The following is a 17,527-nucleotide window of genomic DNA, read 5'->3' as shown; positions in this document are numbered from 1 at the left end:
CTTTGCGAGAGTGGAAAGGCTGAACGTTTTTTTATGAATTTAGTGTGTTTTTGTACAAAGTCATTAATTTTTACAAAAAATAAAACTAGAGTATTAATTAACTTCAAACTTTGGAGAATTGAAAATCTAAAAATAAACTTCGATAAGCCCTATATTTCCAGCGAAAAATAAACTCTGAAAAACACCTACCGAATTTCCCAAAAAGATAAACTCCGAAAACACGGAATCCTACTTATGACCTACAACTTGTAAAGCACGTTTCTACGACTGGCAAGGCAAGTGAGCTCAAATTGACAAAGCACACGTGTTGTGACCCGTAGAGCGTGTCTGCAGCGAACCCGCGTACGTAGCACGTGACTTGCGGCCCACCTTGAGTGCCTCGAAGGCCAGCCGCACATCCTTGTTCTCCTTCAGGTTGGCATAGTGCAGCAGCAGGTGCAGAGTGCGTGCCTCCAGCACTGCCCCGAGCAGCTCCTGGTACTCCCCAAGGGGCGTCAGGTACTGCAGGATTAGGCGCTGCTGCATCCCCGCCGTCAATGGGTACACCTGCACGTGAGCGTTTCATGTTATGAATACACACGAGCCTTCATGTGTTATGCTAACACCTGGGCATTTGCATGTTACGCCAGCACATCAGCGTCTGCGTGTCCGCACGCTAGCGCCACGAATCCCTCTATTCACACACCCCCCGCACCCAAATGTAAAGCAGTCTCTCCTGAGCAGACGGCACCCAAGGCAGTGTCCTCCTCTCTCCCCCAGCTTACCTCACAGTTTGGAACAGAAAGAAACCAAGAAGAGTTTTTGCCATGCTGCAGAGGAGAAATCCTAAGTTCGGCAAGACCGACAGTTAAGTGCATTGAGGAGCCGCTGATGATTCTTTCTTTAAAAACTGAAAGCCTGTCATCGAAACTATTGCCGTAAAATACAGAGCGTCCACCCATTTAACAATAAGGGCCTACCCCTCAATTTTGTAACGTTTGGAAAATACACAAAGGACATACCTTTACATATTTACATTATTTTATCTCCAAATTTTGAGTGGGTCACATGCTCGGGATTTTACGATCGTTTGACAGCTTTTGACAAGATGAAGAAATGTTTGTCATTTCCATGACTGAGTAAACGACAATGTCGCGTTCGTCCTAGCCGTGTCGAGCCACATACATTTATTATAAAAGCGGCAGGAGAGTGGATGCTGTACTATCTGCGTTCTACTCAAGGGTTACTCAAGCACTTCAAATCTCTCCATTGTTCCTACCCTATGCATGGTTCGGTATATCTGAACCATGCACTGGTGCACAATTTGCCAAACATTTGATAGTAGGCTCATTTCATTTATCTGCACCTCCTGCCACAGCCACATTTGGTGCACAACGCTGCATGCGATTTACGAGTACGGCCTATCTGAAAGCACAACTGGAAGTAGTCCTTGACCGATTTTTTCTAGTGCCAAAAATTAGGACTTGCTTGTTACTTCGGAGATCAACGAGGAACCGTGACTTACCCAATTGAAACAGTGGACACTAACAACCAATTTCTCGGACAGTTTGCAGTCCAAAAGTTTGATGTTTCGGACTAAAATAGTAGCTACGAGTGGCACCCGCCGGGAGGCTTTTATATTAAATTTTTTGCTGGCTTGACTGTGGGCTTGGCTTGATGTTTCAAAGGATAGGAGAGGTTTGGCAGCACTATTTTAAGGCTGCCGAACCAGCCGCTGGGTGTGCTCTGTTTGCTACGCATCGTCATTGTCTTGGTTTCTTTCCTTGGTCAATTTTCCAACCTCAACCAACTTCTTTTTTCGTTTTCGTGCCAGAGGCCATTGGTTAAGTGCGGAGTGCACTGTTGACAGGTTCTAAACTTTGCACCTAAATGTCTCGCGGTTTCATCGTTTTGCCCTGCGTCGGTACGTGCTTTGGACCTCCTGGGCTCTTCTTGCACCTTCGCCCGATAAAAACATGACGCTGACAAGAAGGCAAGTGGACATGATCGCCCGCAAGCGTAATATGACACAAAGTACCCTTAGCGACTTTTTACGGCGGAGCTGTTAAGGGCTAGGTTCCCGAGGATCGCGTCCGGTACAAAACACCTGTCGACAAAAACGCCTCTGGAAAGCTACCGCCATCTATAAGCGACGGCGACAAGCACACAACCAGTATGGTTGCCGCCATTGCTCATAGATAGCGCCAACTTTTCCAGCTAAAATAGAAGAATGCATGGTTGGGCGGCGCGTTGGTGGGAATTCATTGTAGGAAACAGCGCGAAAAACAGACGACGACGAAGAAGCACACGTAACGAGCGCAGTGCTCGTCACGTGTGTTTCTTCGTCCTCGTCTGTTTTGCGCGCTGTTTCCTAAGCTCTTATCAGTTTCGGTTTCGACTTAGGAGGGGTCGGCCACGCGCCCTTTCGGGGAAAAAAGACTGGCTGCGGAAGGAGCGGCGACGTACGCAGCAGCGCGAATGGGTCCAGTGACAGCCGCAAAGCCGCTGTCGCCTCGAATTCCACTGCGACGAGCGCTTCGGAATTCCTTGCCAAAGAGAGCACATCGCTTGCCTGGAAAGGCACCGCCGAGAACAGAACCAGCAAGGTAAAGGGCGCCGGCGGGCCAATACCACGGATGACCATTGTGCCACGGAGGCGAAGCGCAAGCGCGAGGCCCGGCGACGACTGCACTCCACGCTGGCTGAACAGTTCCCGGGCGCAACGGTGATGTTCCGGAAGGAGTACGTAAATTACCCGTTTGGCGTCACGTGCGCCGCGTGCGACAGACTCTGGGTCACCGGAGACGTATCCACGATCGGCGGAGTGTCGGACGAGAAGAAGCAGGAAACGGGTGCGTGCGCGTTGCGGCAGAGTATTGAGTTCAGCTCCGCTGGTCTTCCCTCTTCACGAGAGTGGAAAGGCTGAACGTTTTTTAAGCCCGCTTAGGCTCAATAAAGCCAACTTTTGTAATCTGCCGATTTTTTGGACTGCTTTATTATTCAGATGCTTTTTCAGCCCCCACGAAGGCAGAAAAATCGGTCGCCAACTGTACATTGCCCTACACTTTGCTGCACTGCGCTATACTTTACTGCACCGGTGCAGGCTGCTGTAGGTAAATAGAATGAGCCTGGTATGTGCAGCATTGATAACAAGAACTGCAGACATCTGGAGAGAAACATCTGCACTGCTTTGAAACGATTGTGCCGCTCTTCGCGGCGATCAGGTGTTAATGTTCCTTAAAGAAGCGATAAGCAGCTCATTGAACAATGTACCCTCCTCCAAGGTCGACTTATCAGCCTAACAAGTGGCCGATCAACCGACGAAAAATGTGGCACGGGATCTTCTCTTTTGTCGACTGATCGGCCACTCAATCAGCCAATCAGCTGAATAGGAAGAAGATCCGGTGGTGCGTTGGACGACGAGCTGTTCATCACTCGTCCTACTTGATTGGCAGCCGAGGAACAACCAATCAGTCAATTGGTGGACCGAGGCCGATCGATCGACAAAGGTGGCGGTTGGCTACCTGGTGGGAGCCGATCATGAGGGGCTCCAGCTCAGCCCAGCTGCTGTTGGAGCACTCGTTCAGCGGCGGACCGGAGGGGCTCTTGCGTGGCGTGGAGGGCACACAGTCTGCCGCCCGCTTGTCCGATCCGTGGTGGGCCGCCCCCCGACCGCCCTCGCCGTTCAGGTGTGAGAAAGGCCGCTCCGGTGTTCGGCACACCACCTCCTCTGGCGTCACCTGGGTAGAAGGGAAAGAATCCATGCTGTTCTGTTCATTGTTGGTAAAGAAAGCGTTGCTATCGTTTATTGATGGGAAAGAACTGTGCCTTTCCATTTATTGACAAGAATGAAATTGTGCCATTGCCGTTTATTACAAGAAAGAAACCATTGTCCCTGTTTCTTGATCAAAAAGGAAATCGTTGCATTTGATCTAAAAAGAAATCATTCTTTTTCTGTTTATTGACGTTAAAAAACCTTTTTATTTTTGTTTATTGACGGAAAAAAAACCACGCTCTTCACATTAACAGACAGCAAAAAAACTGTACCACTCCCGTCACTCGAGAAGAAAAAAAAGTTCTCTCGTTTACGTTCACTGACGGAAAAAGGTTTCCTTCTTCTTTATCAATGAAAAAGAAATGGTTTAGCTTCCCTTTGTTAAGGAAACGACCACTAACCTGCGCGAGCTGCCAGAGCCTGCGCAGCATGGCGGGCACCAGCCGGGCGTTGGCCTCCCGGAAGTTGGCCGCCGTGTCTTGCACCTCCATGGCCGAGGCCAGCAGGCCGGTCGCGTAGGACTGGAGCAGGGGGGGCGTGGTCTCAGACTCCGCCCACTGGTACAGCCGCTGCACCAGCCCCTCCGTGTCCTGAAGGAAGGTGGAACAAAACATTTGCACCTTTCCCGCACTGTTGTGGCAAAGGCAGCGGGCAACACGTGCAGAACGAAGGCTAATGCCGTAGAAACCAGAGATTCTGGGTTCAATCACCAACCTGGCCAGTTCCGATCTAGACAAGCTTCGTACCGGCACCCGGTCGTGCGTCAATACTGCATAATGCACGTTATAGACCACAGACTATTAAAAGCAGGCGATACCTAAGGGGCGCGCCGCCCTGCCTCGAAAGCTGGTTGGCACGCCACCAACGACGACGTCCGCGCTGTGTCGCATAGTGAAGCGCTACCCGCTCGGACCTCTTCTGATGTGCTTGCAACGTCTACTTTTTCCTGCGGCCGTATTTCTCAATCTCGCTCCTTAGTCGAAGGTTTGGCACCTTGAAGTTTAAAAACCTACACCTGTCCGGCGTTGCTCCGCACACAATTTTACAACATTCGACCCGCAGGAGTTGCTCGGAGCTCGGGTTCAGTCGTATGTCCCGCAACTGTAAGTGCCACCGACGGCGATACGCCACCACCTCTTTCCTTTTTTCGCGTCAGAACATGCCTTTACAAAACGTTCGTGCGCTCGGTGGTCCGGAAATCGCTATGGGACAGCATTTATCAGCACCAGAAATCAACAAGATTTACCTGAGAAGTATTTTTCACCCCTCTTATTATCAGATTGCCCCTCGTTCGCCGGCGGATCAAGTAGACGTACCGAGATCAAGACAATTGTGGCGGTTTCCGTAGGCGCGTGCGGGGGATTTGCGGTCTCAATTTTCTTGTCCGGATTAAAGAGAAGTTTGTGGCGAGCGTGGCCTTAAACATTTTGTACAGTGCTGTGGTCGGGTAAGCCGACATTCGTTAGGCCCGCTTCAGACAAGGCAACTTTCTCAGCAATTTTGGTGTTGTTGATGGGTTGTTCCCTAGCTTTGCCTAGATTAACATGAATTGCTGAGATCAGGTCCAGCTCGAAACAAGCCAGAAACTTGGAGCAATTCGAAGACATTTAAAGCGGCTGCAGCCGATCAGAGACACAATATTTTCACGTGATATGTCGTGCCAGTGATGATGACAACTAAAGACTTAGTTCTGGGTTGAAGTTGATCGTTTTTGGAAATAAAACCATTTAAGAAAGATCTGTTAGTATTCTTAACATCATTTAGATTAATAAGAACATGTTTATAGCACGTTATTGTGTGTCTAAATAGTGCAAGAAAAATAAAATTTCATGATGATGATGGCAAATTGCAGCAATTGGTTGCTGCGTGTGAATGCGGGTGGCCCGTGTTGCTGGTGTCGCGACGTCAACTGCTGGTCGTAATTGCCCCGTCTGAAGCTGGCCTTAGGAACAAGCACTGGCCGCTATGCAAGGCGTCCGTGCCCGTCCGGTCGTGTTTGACATGAAACGCTTCCGCCAGGAACCTCACTGTAGCGCCACCGCGGTCTCGTAGCACACTTCGAATAGCCGCTGACAAAGCAAGAACGGCAGGGCACGTTTTTCGAATGCCTGACCTGCGGTCCGTGCTCCGTGCCTTCCAACACGCTCGTGCTCAAGGTGCACGAGACGCAGACGCGTTGTCGAAGGCAGGTGGCCCGCGCCAGAGGCCAATTAACCGAAGTTCCTCCTTGCAGTTCTAACCTCGTCAACGACTATGTTAACACTCTTCTTCAGACGCATCCACCCTTATTTACTAATCGCAGACGGCACAGCCTCATTGTGGCTAAAGTATGTAGGAAAGAAAGCGCACTTCCCGTACAAGCCGAAGTCCATCCACTCCTGCTCCTGCTCCTGCTCCTGCTCCTCGTCCTCTCTCTCTCTCTCTCTCTCTCTCTCTCTCTCTCTCTCTCTCTCTCTCTCTCTCTCCCTCCCTCCCTCCCTCCCTCCCTCCCTCCCTCCCTCCCTCCCTCCCTCCCTCCCTCCCTCCCTCCTCCTCCTCCTCCTCCTCCCCCCTCAAAACAAAATCAAGGCCTTTCGGCTACCGCCGAAACCGTCGCCGCAACAGCAGAACGCTTTTCTTTGGATCGAGTCAGGCGCCGGCGCCGCGCCCCGCCGGCTCTCAATTGAGGGGCAAACCACTCTGGTCAGATGTGGCCACGCGGTTCAATGACGTTGCCGAGTTTGCCGTGTGCCATAAAGCCGCCACAATTGCTGCTAGAGTGTCGTTGTGACGGCTGTCGTTGTAATATTTGCCCCTCTTCTGCACGTGTGGTTCCAGAAAAAGCGGCTGCGTCTCGGGTCGGGGCAAGATAAGGACTGTGCGTAAAGACTTTTTTCCATGAAGCTTGGGTGCTTTCGCATTTGACGACGGCTTCGATTCGAGCTTTTTCGGTTATCCCCGGTTTTGATGAAACTCGACCGGGGGGTGAACTTTCGAGGTTTCTTGGTATTTGCCAAGAATAAGGAACCCTACGATGTAACGCGCCTCGAGCCAAAAGAAAAGGGGATAGGTGCGCACGCCATTCACGCGACTCGTCGAGCTGTGCTGCACGGAGCGAGCGAGCTTACCTGGAAGACCACGGACGTCTCCAGCCCAGGCAGGATGTCCAGGAGGAGACGGCACGCCGCCGTACTCAAGGCTCCTCCTTCCCGATTCAAGATGTAGTTGTTGACCAGCTGGCAGTGGTAAGAAAAGAAAAAAAGAAGACGACAATGAGTCGGCGCATATCGAGGGGAATTTTAAAAAGTGAGATGATGGTAGGTTACTCTGCTACCTCGATCTGTGTCTCGATTCATTCGTTGCAGGCCAATCATGAGCTGGGCACATTTCATCCTAAATCTATAAAGCAATTTTCCAACATTTCCTTCGTCCCAATGTGGCACATGGATGTGCGTGTGTGCCAAGAATGTCCGTCGGCAGCTGGAATAGTGGGGTGGTGTATTCCAGCGGGAGACCCAAAGCTGCACCGGACGCACTCTGAGCTTTCACTTCGATTGCAGTCAAAGTTTCCTCAGGTTGCACGTGCGACGAAATAGCCAAAAAGAGGTTATCCCAGACTGCACAAGAGCTAAACATTTAGTCACGATGTGTTAAAAAAAAAAAAAAAACATACACACACACCCAAACTGCAGTGAAAAATTTAGTATTTTTTTAAATTATACTTTCAATTTTATTTGTCTTTTTAGACTTGCAATGGTGGCAAAACATTATTTTCCAAATTTCAGCCAAACCAAAGACACATGTTCATTTTGTTTGAACAAACTTCAAAGTAATTTATGCAGTATCCATTAAAATGCCCATTCATAATATTCAGCCAGAAAAAAAAAAAAGAAAGCCCAAAATTTTTTAATAAAAATCCTACCTAAAAAAGTGGTTGCATGTTTTTAACCAAAAATCTAAACTACCGAAAATAAACTTTTTTGTATAAGGAGGTACCCCACTCTGGGAACACCACGATATGCACACCACCCTCGTCTAAATGATAGTGTTGTACTAGGCAAGACGTGTGCGCTTACAGCTGCGGCTTCGATCGCAAGCACGACGAGAAAGAGTATGACACTACTATAGTAAGGAGTCGACGGCGCTTCAAAATGGCAGATGCAGCAATTGTCGAAAACATGCTCGTGTTAATCGCTTCTTTGGAGGTTTCATTTCTCAAAAACAAGCTAGGCCTGAACCTTGAGATACCACAAAGCACCGCACAGCATGCTAAACGCACGACAACATAAAGCTGGTGCCACCTGTTGGGCAGCCCTAGAACACGTCCGACGTGCGTTCAAAATAATTCTGAAAATGTTATAAGTGACCGTTTATCAAAGATGGCGCCAGTGTCCCATATGTTGTCGCAAGCAGTTACAAAGGCTAGATGATATTTATCAAAAGGCCTTGACATAACCATTTCCTCAATAAAAACGTTTAACCACCAAGCAGTTACATGCCATCACAATGCAATCAATCACACCCAAACGTTAAAAGAAAAAAAAAAAAAAAAAAAAAAAAAAAACAGCGGTGAAGTGTTTTTTTACTCGAGTCCAAACACAAAGCAGCACTCACCTTGTTCATAAAGTCGTCGTTCTTGAAGAGGGTTTTGAGCAGATGTCCCAGCGTGCAGTCCGGATGGGCTCGACCTGCAGTCGGAGCTTGATCAGTCGCAAACTAATCACTTAGCGCTACGCCGGAGCTGACCTCGTGCTCCGTTCGAGCTAACACATACGATGCCGGAGCCATTGTGTGCTCCGTACGAGTCGATTCTGCCGCACGCTCGTCGACAAATGCCGTAATCCGATTGGCCGCGGAGAAAAGACGAGACGCTCGAAACTTGCCACGCCCTACGTTTCTTAACAGGGCAGTGAAGTGCTTTTTGACGGGAGTACTTACATAGCAGTTTGTCCGGTGATTTGAATATTGTGCTTCAATTGGGTAGAATTAAACGTAAACCGCTTTTATTTGGGGAGAAACGTGCAGCAATTGACATGGGGTGTGCAGCAAACCTCTCTGCTGCCTGTTATCTGTCCAAAGCATCGTGACATCACCTCTGGCGTTTTTAACTCAGCTTAGCGGCGAGTGAGGGTCATCTGACCCTGCAGATGATGTCACTCTTGGCAGTTATTCTTTCCGCTCCCATACTCTCCTACGCAGCAACAGGCAGAGCTTCGTCGAAATTTTAATTGGCGATAATGGCACTTTTACTTATCAAACAGAAAGAAAGCTACGCACACAATTTGTAGGGTTCCTTGAATCAAACTTTTCGCAGTTTTTTGAAATACAGATGCCCCTTCAGCTTCCCTCTAAGCTATCGGTGCGCAATACCTATACATTTGTGCCTGAAATGCCTATACTGGTATCACTAGCACATTGCAACTTTACTTGATGTACCTAAAAAATAGCGCCGGAAGGAAAGTCGTACCGGGGTGCCGGTCGTCAAAGGGGTCGGGGTCCATCTTGAGGTAGGCCTCGGTCTCCTTTTCCAAGAGCTCGGCCATCCTGCGAAAAGACGAAAAATAGATGTTAGCAGCCAGTTCGTAAGAAGTTCCACTCGTACATCCGCCAGCAAAGCAAACCATAAGGACCAAAACCTCCCCCACACATAAGAAGTTGAAGAGGTTACTGAATCAAACAAAGCTAGGGTGGAGGAGGGGATGTAAATCGTAGTTATAACTGGCTCGGGGAGAAAATTCGGCAAATTACGGCGTGCAAGTTCGTCAGCCCCTCGCATACTGCGTGCACCCACATGATTTTGTTTCCCCCGACCTCTACCAATATGGGCGCGCATTTGGCTGCCTAGTCATCGCACATTCCCAGCGCATTCTCTATGTTGCTCTTTGATTGGTTCCCACGGGCCAAAGGCGCGTTTTCAAACACTTGTCCACCGTGAATATGAAGGAATTTAAAGGTTACAATGCTGGCAATTACAGAAAGCCATACGACTTTGGAAGTTTTACTGTGGCTTCAGAGCCGGTGGAGTGATTCCGATCTCCAACGGGCATGAGAACGTAAGGAGTGTCTGGAAGCGTGCTGAGTTGTAAATATAAAAAAAAAATATGATGCAAGTGCCCACTTCTTACAAGCGTCCACTAGTAACATTTCCAAAACAAAACATTTTGCTAAACACACCAAGAAACATAGCTGGAACAGTATCCAAAATACTATGCCAAAATAATATTTCTTTGCGAAGTTATTGAATTTAAAATTTTCGTCCTTGTCGTGTTTTTCAAATAAAAAATCTACTCGCAACAATGAAAAAGTGACGCCTGTGGCAGGCAGGGGTTCGCTCTTTGCACGGTAGAATTTGTTCCTAACTGATCACAAGCAGTTTCATGGTGTTGAACAAATGCTTTGGAAGCTCGTTCCGGTACCCGCGCTCCGGCACAGAACAAATGCTCGGCATATTTCATTTGCTGACTGCCTGCTCGACTGGCAAGCCTGCCCGTCACTGATGTCACGGCAGTGAAAAGTGTGGGTATATATAAATGTTGGTTTTGGCGTCATTTTTATTTGCTAATTTCACAATAACTGTTCTGAATTTCACTATACTAAATGGCATACTGGAAAGGGTAAAGGCCATGGATTCAGAAAATATAGTTAGTTAGGGTCGCCCAAAAAATCGCCGGTACCCCTTTCAGCACTTACCCCCTCTAAAGCACCTGCATCAGCTGAAAATATTCACCCCGTTGCAGCGGCCACGAGACCGCCAGCGGCAATGATGGACATATAATGAAAGAATAAATGTGCCCTCTCCGATTCCGTTCACGCTGCCTTCAAAAGTCTTTATTCACCGCCATCTTCATTTTTATCGAATTGATCGCACAAGCGCCCAAGTCTAGATTAAACCCAGTTTTCAATAGGGAGTTTTAGCAAGTCCTTCCAATACCTACGACAACGATACCCCATAATGATACGATGCATGCGCAAGCAGGCAAGGCATCAGCAGATTATTGGGTATCGTTATCGGAGATATCGGGACGATCTACTAAAACTCTCTGACGAAAGTAGGGTGGGCACTTCTTCGGTATTTCACGGTAGGTGTGCTATGCATTGTCGGTAATGCATCCTTTCTGTAGCATAGCAATGTACTTGTTATATTTTCAAAATTAAAGAGTGACTTCCGTTCCAAGTAGCGTACGAGGATTATCTTACTCATTACCATTTCATTCCACAAATTAAAAACAAACGACATTTGATATTACTTTACACAAGACGCCGGGTGGAGGGGAGCACTCACTTGGTAAGCAGCGGAATCGGATCGGCTCCGGATCCGTTCTCGGACTCCCACTGCTGCAGAAGCTGGAACAGCTCCGCCACGGAGTCGAGACCCTGCAGGGGATCCGCAGCCGCAGCAGCAGTCGCCGCCGCCGGCTCCATGACTACGCAGGCCCGCTCTACCGGCCCCTGAAATGTGATTCAAGCATATGCTCGCATGTAACCATCTTGCAAGGCACGCAGATTAAAGCTGGCTCACACGTTCGCATTCGAGAGTAATTGACCGCATAGCAGCCGCCTGCGAGCACTTCCCCTGTAACATTTCCGATATGTATGAAACTAAACCGAAGGTTTAGCAGTATTTGCGAGATCAAATTTACGCGCATTAAACAAATCGAAACCGTTCCAGGGCGACCCAACAGACGGCACCAGCGTATTTTTCCCCTCTTAAGCAGCTACGGGTGGTCGCGACGCAGTCGATTACACTTAAACAGAAATGGTTGAACCAGACTTCATAGTCGCTGAAAAGATGAAGGCAAGGAGGTCTCTCGGTTGTCTGACGACCTCAAGTACGAGCTTCTAGTTATCAAGAACAGATGGACGTATTGCGAGCTTCCGAGCGCGCACGTGCAGCCACAGCAAGGCAGGAAGCAACGAGCGCGTGCGAGGATGGGCATCTAAAAGAGGCGCCTTTTCCTTCTCATCCCGTCAGCGACTAAAGGTTTCTCGAACCTGACATCACTTCCGGTTAGCCTCAAAATCAAAACCAACATTGCCGTCCGCCATCCGTGCCTTGGCGCCACGTCGAAAGTGTATGGCGTCTTATTGCGGCGGCGGTAGTGCCGTAGAGCCATAGGGCCGCTCACTCCCCTGGCGTTTGCCTCACTCGCGTTTGGTCGATAAAACAGATTGGTCGCGAGTGGTTGACGGAACGCAGGTCAGAATAAGCGTGACTCGTGCTTAACATCCTCGGACAGCGCTTGATTGTGCGCATGGACTGCCGTCGCTCGGCATGGCAAGATATGCATTGTGTGCTAATCATCTGCGGTGACTGACAAGAAAATTAGTGCCGCCACCTATACGTGAAATTATTTGGGGGTCGCTGTGCAAAACCTAACAGCACTGTAGCCGGTCCTCAAACTTTTTGACTCGTAATGTGGATGCTTGTGCCTGTGAGTGTGACTGTACATCCGTGCTGTTCCATCTAAGTATTTTTGACTGGATACGCAGGTGGGTACTGGAGGTGCCACACGAATAATTTCATCTGCGTTACTTGCCATAGCCAATCGCAAAGATGTTCCTCACCTGACACAAAGTGCAGTCCACAAATCCCTAGTTGGTTTCGAAGCTTTTCTATCGAGATTGTGACGGCGTATCAGTCGAAACCATTTGTGACACTGACAAACCAATTGCCCAAGCGTCGCCTTGTCCTGGTTCCTAATGGCTGCTGGAATTTTAAACAAACCAATACTGCTGTCCATCATCTGTGCGCATGTGCAGTTTTATTCTTTTTTAGTGTTTCTTTCAGTAAAGGTCAGTTGCAAGTTACGCCTCGTCCTGTGCGCTTCTTTCTTTGTTCGTGCTTTTAGGCATATTTACCACCATCAATACTGCTGGTCACAGCTACATTTTGTTGCCAACCTTTACGGCTGAAACAATGAATTACGGTACAACTGACCATTTTAAACCTCCATTGAGAGGACAAGCTACAGCGTGAACACGGCCCCAAAGCACGCAAAACATAGCATAACAGCAACGAATGCCTCTAACAAATTCCGACCAGCACCAACAAAATTTCAAAACCGGGAGTGGTGTTACATTATGGTCTCGTGCAAGGAAGCTATGTGGAGAGCAAGTTCGTCTGCTTCTGAGCAGGGGTTGTGGTGAAGTCAGAACGCTGAGCTCCAATTGGCTCAGACTGGAAGGATACTGGGTAGACCCCAAGGCAGCTAGCATTCACGTCTACCCACTATCTCTCCATCCGAGCCAATCAGAGCTCTGCATTCTAATGTCGCTGCAACCCCAGCTAAAGAAGCAGCCAAACTTGTGCTTTGCATAGCAGATGATAATTCGGAGAGATGCTAAAGCGAACTTCAAGCTTTAGTACACTCTTTCTGAAATTCAGTCTGGCCACTTTGATCACTGTGGTCATCAGAGTGCATGGCATCTGCAGCATGCTAATGGCGGTTTTCTGGTGGCCGACGAAAGAAGAAGTCGGAGACGTGCACATACCGAAGCAGCTAACACGAAACCTGCACATTTTAATTGTTAGCAGAGTGGGACAAACGAATTGGATACAAGCGCTGCTTTGGTGCTCGTTTCAAACAGAGGTGCGATCAATGGATAAGCCCACACTCAGCCCACAAGAAATTCATTGAGAGCTTTTCTTAGGGTAAGTGCCTCGTACAGACTATTTGTTCTTTTGTTGCAGTCACTATTTCAACACCCACCATCAAAATATCTCAAAATTGTTTCGACGTCTGTGACGCCACTTCTGTAAAACATCAAAATAGTGGCTCCTTTATTTCGACGTCCGCCTTCAATGCAGCCGTCGCAGTGGTATGGTGGAACCTGTTTCGTTTCTGATGGTGTTGTCGGTGTTGTGTTGACGTTTTGATGGATGCATGTATTGCGTGCCGAAGAAGTTTCGGTCATATAGACCGCTGTAACTCAAGATAGGGCGAGGGAAAGGAAGGCCGGGGAGGAGCATGCAGACGAAACGCTAAAAAATGGAGGGGTTTCCTCCTCCTTTCTTTAAGGACTGGCTCAACAGTTGATTCATTCGAACCTGACATGCCCGGCGGTGATGTTCTGAACTCGCATGTTATTTCGGCACGCGTCTCACTTAAAGTTTTAAATCTACAACAGAGGCGACCTGGATGTGTCCACTACGATTGATCAAGTGCCACTTCATCGAAATACATTTTAGAGAATGGGCATGTTTTATCGAAGCACAGCTTAGAGAACGCAGAGCCTCAATTCAGAAAAACGCCGTTTATCGAAAAGGGAACGCTATTTAAAAAAGGCTTTGCGGTGGCAATCTATGGCGGCTCAGTACAAAAATGTTAACTCCTGTGACCCATCCGTACATGCCACTTCGCGGCGGCTGAATTCACTAATAGAGGTTCATCGCCTCTATTAGCGAATTCGGGATTCAATAAACTGGGGTTAGTAAAACGGCATTAGTTAAAACGAGCTTCCCTAAACCTCATGCCTCCAGAGCTGGAAATCCCTCTGTCTTGAATGCACGTAACAAATGCAAGTGCATACACTATGTAACACTCAAGAAATTTTTCTTGAGTGTTACACGCACGATATGCCCCCTCATCGCACGATATGGGGGCATATCGTGCAAGCGCAAAGATGCGCTCGCACGATATGCCCCCATATCGTGCGAGCGCATCTTCGTATGGTTGCAGCCTTGCTTTGCATCTGGCTTCCATACCGTTTTTATCCGAGTTTTGTGAGTTTGTTGTTTAGTTTAGATTTTCTGTTTGGTTTGGGGTTAACGAGCTGGTTAACTGGGTTAACTAAGAAATGATTGGGATGTTAAATAAAAGGTTGTAAATGCAAACATTGTCTCTTTGATGTTCCTTGACCGGTGCAAACGAAAAAAGGTTCTGGCACGGTTGTACAAGATACACCCATTTTCCGATCAACTGCAAATTTTATGACACGGCATACAACTCCTTTGTCTATGTAAAACATGCGAAATAAATTGTGAAAAGCAGCGGCGCTCCATTTTGTTTGGGCAGAACCAAGCAAACGTTCTGAGCAGCCTAATAATTAATGTGCTTTGAGAAGATTTTTTTCTTTTTGGCATTTTACATTACTTAAAAAGTTTTTTTAAAAATAGAGCAGCCTACTGTGTGACATTTGTTTTCGGAAAATATATGTCCAACCGTGACGCTGCCTGAAAGCAAGATTATATTATTTTTTACAGCCACTTTCGATCGCTCCCCAGTCCGAACTCGGGCTGTCGGGCTGGGGAGTGATTGAAGTTTGAAACATGAAAATAATGACAAAAATATTTTGACGAGGGGGACGTCAAAATGTTTTGAAAATATTTCCACATCTTCAGACAGTGGCGTCACAGACGTCAAAGTAATATTGAAGATTATTTTAAAAGTGGACGTCGAAACAATCACTGCCCTTCTTTTTTCGCACCGCAACTGAAAACACTCGAGAAGAAACTGTTTGGTGGAAAGTACATTTCTGCCTGGTGTTAGCTTACAAGAGTGAGAGTGCCTGAAAAATTACTGCATTTTGCCAAAAGCCAAATTTAGGCCCTTTGAAGGAGCTGAATTTCAGAAAAGATGCAATCTACAATTGGAAAACATGGAGGACACATTCCAAGCAATACCGACGAACTTCAAGTATAAGCAGACGATTTCTAGTATTTTGTGAATTTCATGATACCGGCAAAATCGTTATGATCAGTTTGTTGGCCAACGAAACCAATTCGTTGGCCAACAAACTGATCATAACGGTTGTGCCGGCATCACAAAATTCCATGTACAAATGTACAACGTCTAAGGCTAAGTGAGACATTGCTTCAATGTCCCTATGTAAGCAGTTCTGGGACAGTAAAAGAACACTGGTTAAAACAAAAATTGTTTTTCTTTTTGCAGCGCCTGTTTGTGTTTTGCATCCCCTGCATAACCATTGAAATTCGGAATTGAGAAACATGATCGTCGAAATGTCGAGTTAGCCAAAGTCGGCAACATGAAGTCGTAGAAAAAGTTTCAAAAACGGACAATTTTCTTTTTCTGTCAACTCGTGATTTATGAAAATCCAACACGTATCACGTGGAAAGCACACTCTCAAAACAGCAATTTTGATCAAAGTCCAGCTAGCCAACAACTGTACGAAACAAAAAATGCAAAAACGCACGCCTGCCAAATCAGAGTGGTCAGCTGACAGCATCAGCTGTTAAGTCAGCTGATTCCGGTCTTACATCGAAACCTCGAGCGAAAGCCGACGAACTTGAGGACATTTGGGAACCTTGGTAACAATTAAGAACGCGCTTTGTGAAACTCGTAATCATACGAGGTCCGGAAAATTCGAATCAACGAGCTGAAAATCCCGCCACATTCAAACCTCCAAACATGGACGCTCCTTTCGACTCAACACCGATCACGTCCAACGCGGCAAACCTCACATTTCCTGCCTTCAACCAGTCGAGATGACAAATTCCCTGGAGCTAGCGCGCACTTGCATCTAAGGTGTCATTAAACTCGAGATGAAAAGAGAAAGAAAGGCACTCAATTGATGCTATGTTTTTTTGTTTTTATCGTAACCCCGGAATATTCAGACGCCGGCTACGTATCACGAAAGCCGCTTGCTACCTTTGCGAGCTGACGGATCGTCACGGTCAAGCTTACCTATATTGTAGATAACGGATGATCTTAAAGCTACAGGCTATTAAATAAATGGCTAATTAGGACGCTCGTAATGAAAACCAAGTGCCCGATTCCGAACTCGCGAATGAATGGCAACAGCTGACGAGTTACACAGCGAGACGGATCTTTAACGCCCATCTCTGCTTTACTTCACCTTGGTGTGATGTTAAACGCACCGTTCAACATCACACAGCAACTTACGAAGTACGCACATAGCCTAAATCGGATATGGAGCTGAGCTTCAGCTGGGATTAGGCGGTAAAAATAAGAAAAGTTCAGCTGCTTGCGGCTAACCCTAGCTTATTGTCGGTGCATTGGCGGATATTTAGTGACAAACAGAGACGCTTCTGGGGGAAAATCGTGAGCATTCGTGATTATATCACGTAAGTGTGCGCAAATGACTTGCCTGTGTGGGTTCAGGTGGTCACTCCACGCGGTTTTAGCCCGGTATTTAGCTCCAAGCTCGAACGCACGACCAACGTACGACCGTGCACCGTGTGCCACGTGCTAAGCTTCGCTTACCTGCCACCATATGGCGCAACAATCGTTCTCGTCTGCGTTTGTTTTGAAGATATTTTCTTTTTTTAAGTCGGCAAACAACCCGTGAAGTGGAAAAAAATACTCTAAAAATACTGATTTTTAAGGCTCAAAAGTTTATATCGGTATTTTTTTAAACAGTTGTTATTCATTGCTTTCGTTTTGCTTCAAAGCAAAACCAACCAGCGCATGCCCTGTTAGGTGCATTCCGATTTTACGCGTTGAAGAAGTTAAAAATGATGATGACGTCACATTAATTTTAACTTTTTGACTTTTTGTTTTAAATTTTACCTGAGTGGATCTAGGCTACTCCCGCTCAAAGCGTGCTATCACGTGTAAGCACGCACTGAGAAATTTTATTTACGCTCGACGCGAGTAGGTTTTCGAACGTCAAGGGACTGAACCTTCACTCTGGAGTGAGAGTGAGTAAATTTAGAACACAGCCGTCGTCGTTTGCTTGAGTTCTGGTTTCGTTTTGAGAGCGGTGCGCACGCGCCTTCCGAGTTTGGGTTTCGTTTTAGCTTCGCTTTGCTTTCCGTTGTTACAAAAATGTCACAAGCTTGTCTATTAAAGCAGAAATTGAGTACTCATATTA

At 47.3% G+C, this 17,527-nt stretch overlaps 1 protein-coding gene across 4 annotated transcripts in view; it reads right to left on the bottom strand.

Moving 5' to 3' along the window:
* Positions 1–16,936, bottom strand: part of LOC115329991 (DDB1- and CUL4-associated factor 1) — a 69,367-nt gene extending 52,431 nt beyond the window's left edge. For 2 of the 4 annotated variants that reach the window (XM_042286871.1, XM_042286873.1), the window contains exons 1-8: positions 16,802–16,929; positions 11,016–11,182; positions 9,201–9,277; positions 8,348–8,421; positions 6,862–6,969; positions 4,156–4,344; positions 3,504–3,719; positions 370–546 (exon numbers count right to left, since the gene is read on the bottom strand). In XM_042286871.1, the coding sequence (XP_042142805.1) occupies positions 370–546; positions 3,504–3,719; positions 4,156–4,344; positions 6,862–6,969; positions 8,348–8,421; positions 9,201–9,277; positions 11,016–11,155 (981 nt within the window). In that variant the 5' untranslated portion in view covers positions 11,156–11,182; positions 16,802–16,929. Of the gene's footprint in view, positions 1–369; positions 547–3,503; positions 3,720–4,155; positions 4,345–6,861; positions 6,970–8,347; positions 8,422–9,200; positions 9,278–11,015; positions 11,183–16,801 lie in introns of all 4 variants that reach the window. The other 2 variants (XM_029991705.3, XM_042286872.1) reach the window with 2 other exon arrangements.
* Positions 16,937–17,527: the final 591 nt, after the last annotated feature.

Source organism: Ixodes scapularis, unplaced genomic scaffold, assembly GCF_016920785.2.
Source record: "Ixodes scapularis isolate PalLabHiFi unplaced genomic scaffold, ASM1692078v2 PGA_scaffold8__174_contigs__length_109621045, whole genome shotgun sequence".
Classification (NCBI taxonomy): domain Eukaryota; kingdom Metazoa; phylum Arthropoda; class Arachnida; order Ixodida; family Ixodidae; genus Ixodes; species Ixodes scapularis.
Note: the sequence above shows the minus strand (reverse complement) of the source record. Positions and strands in the feature narration are given on the sequence as shown.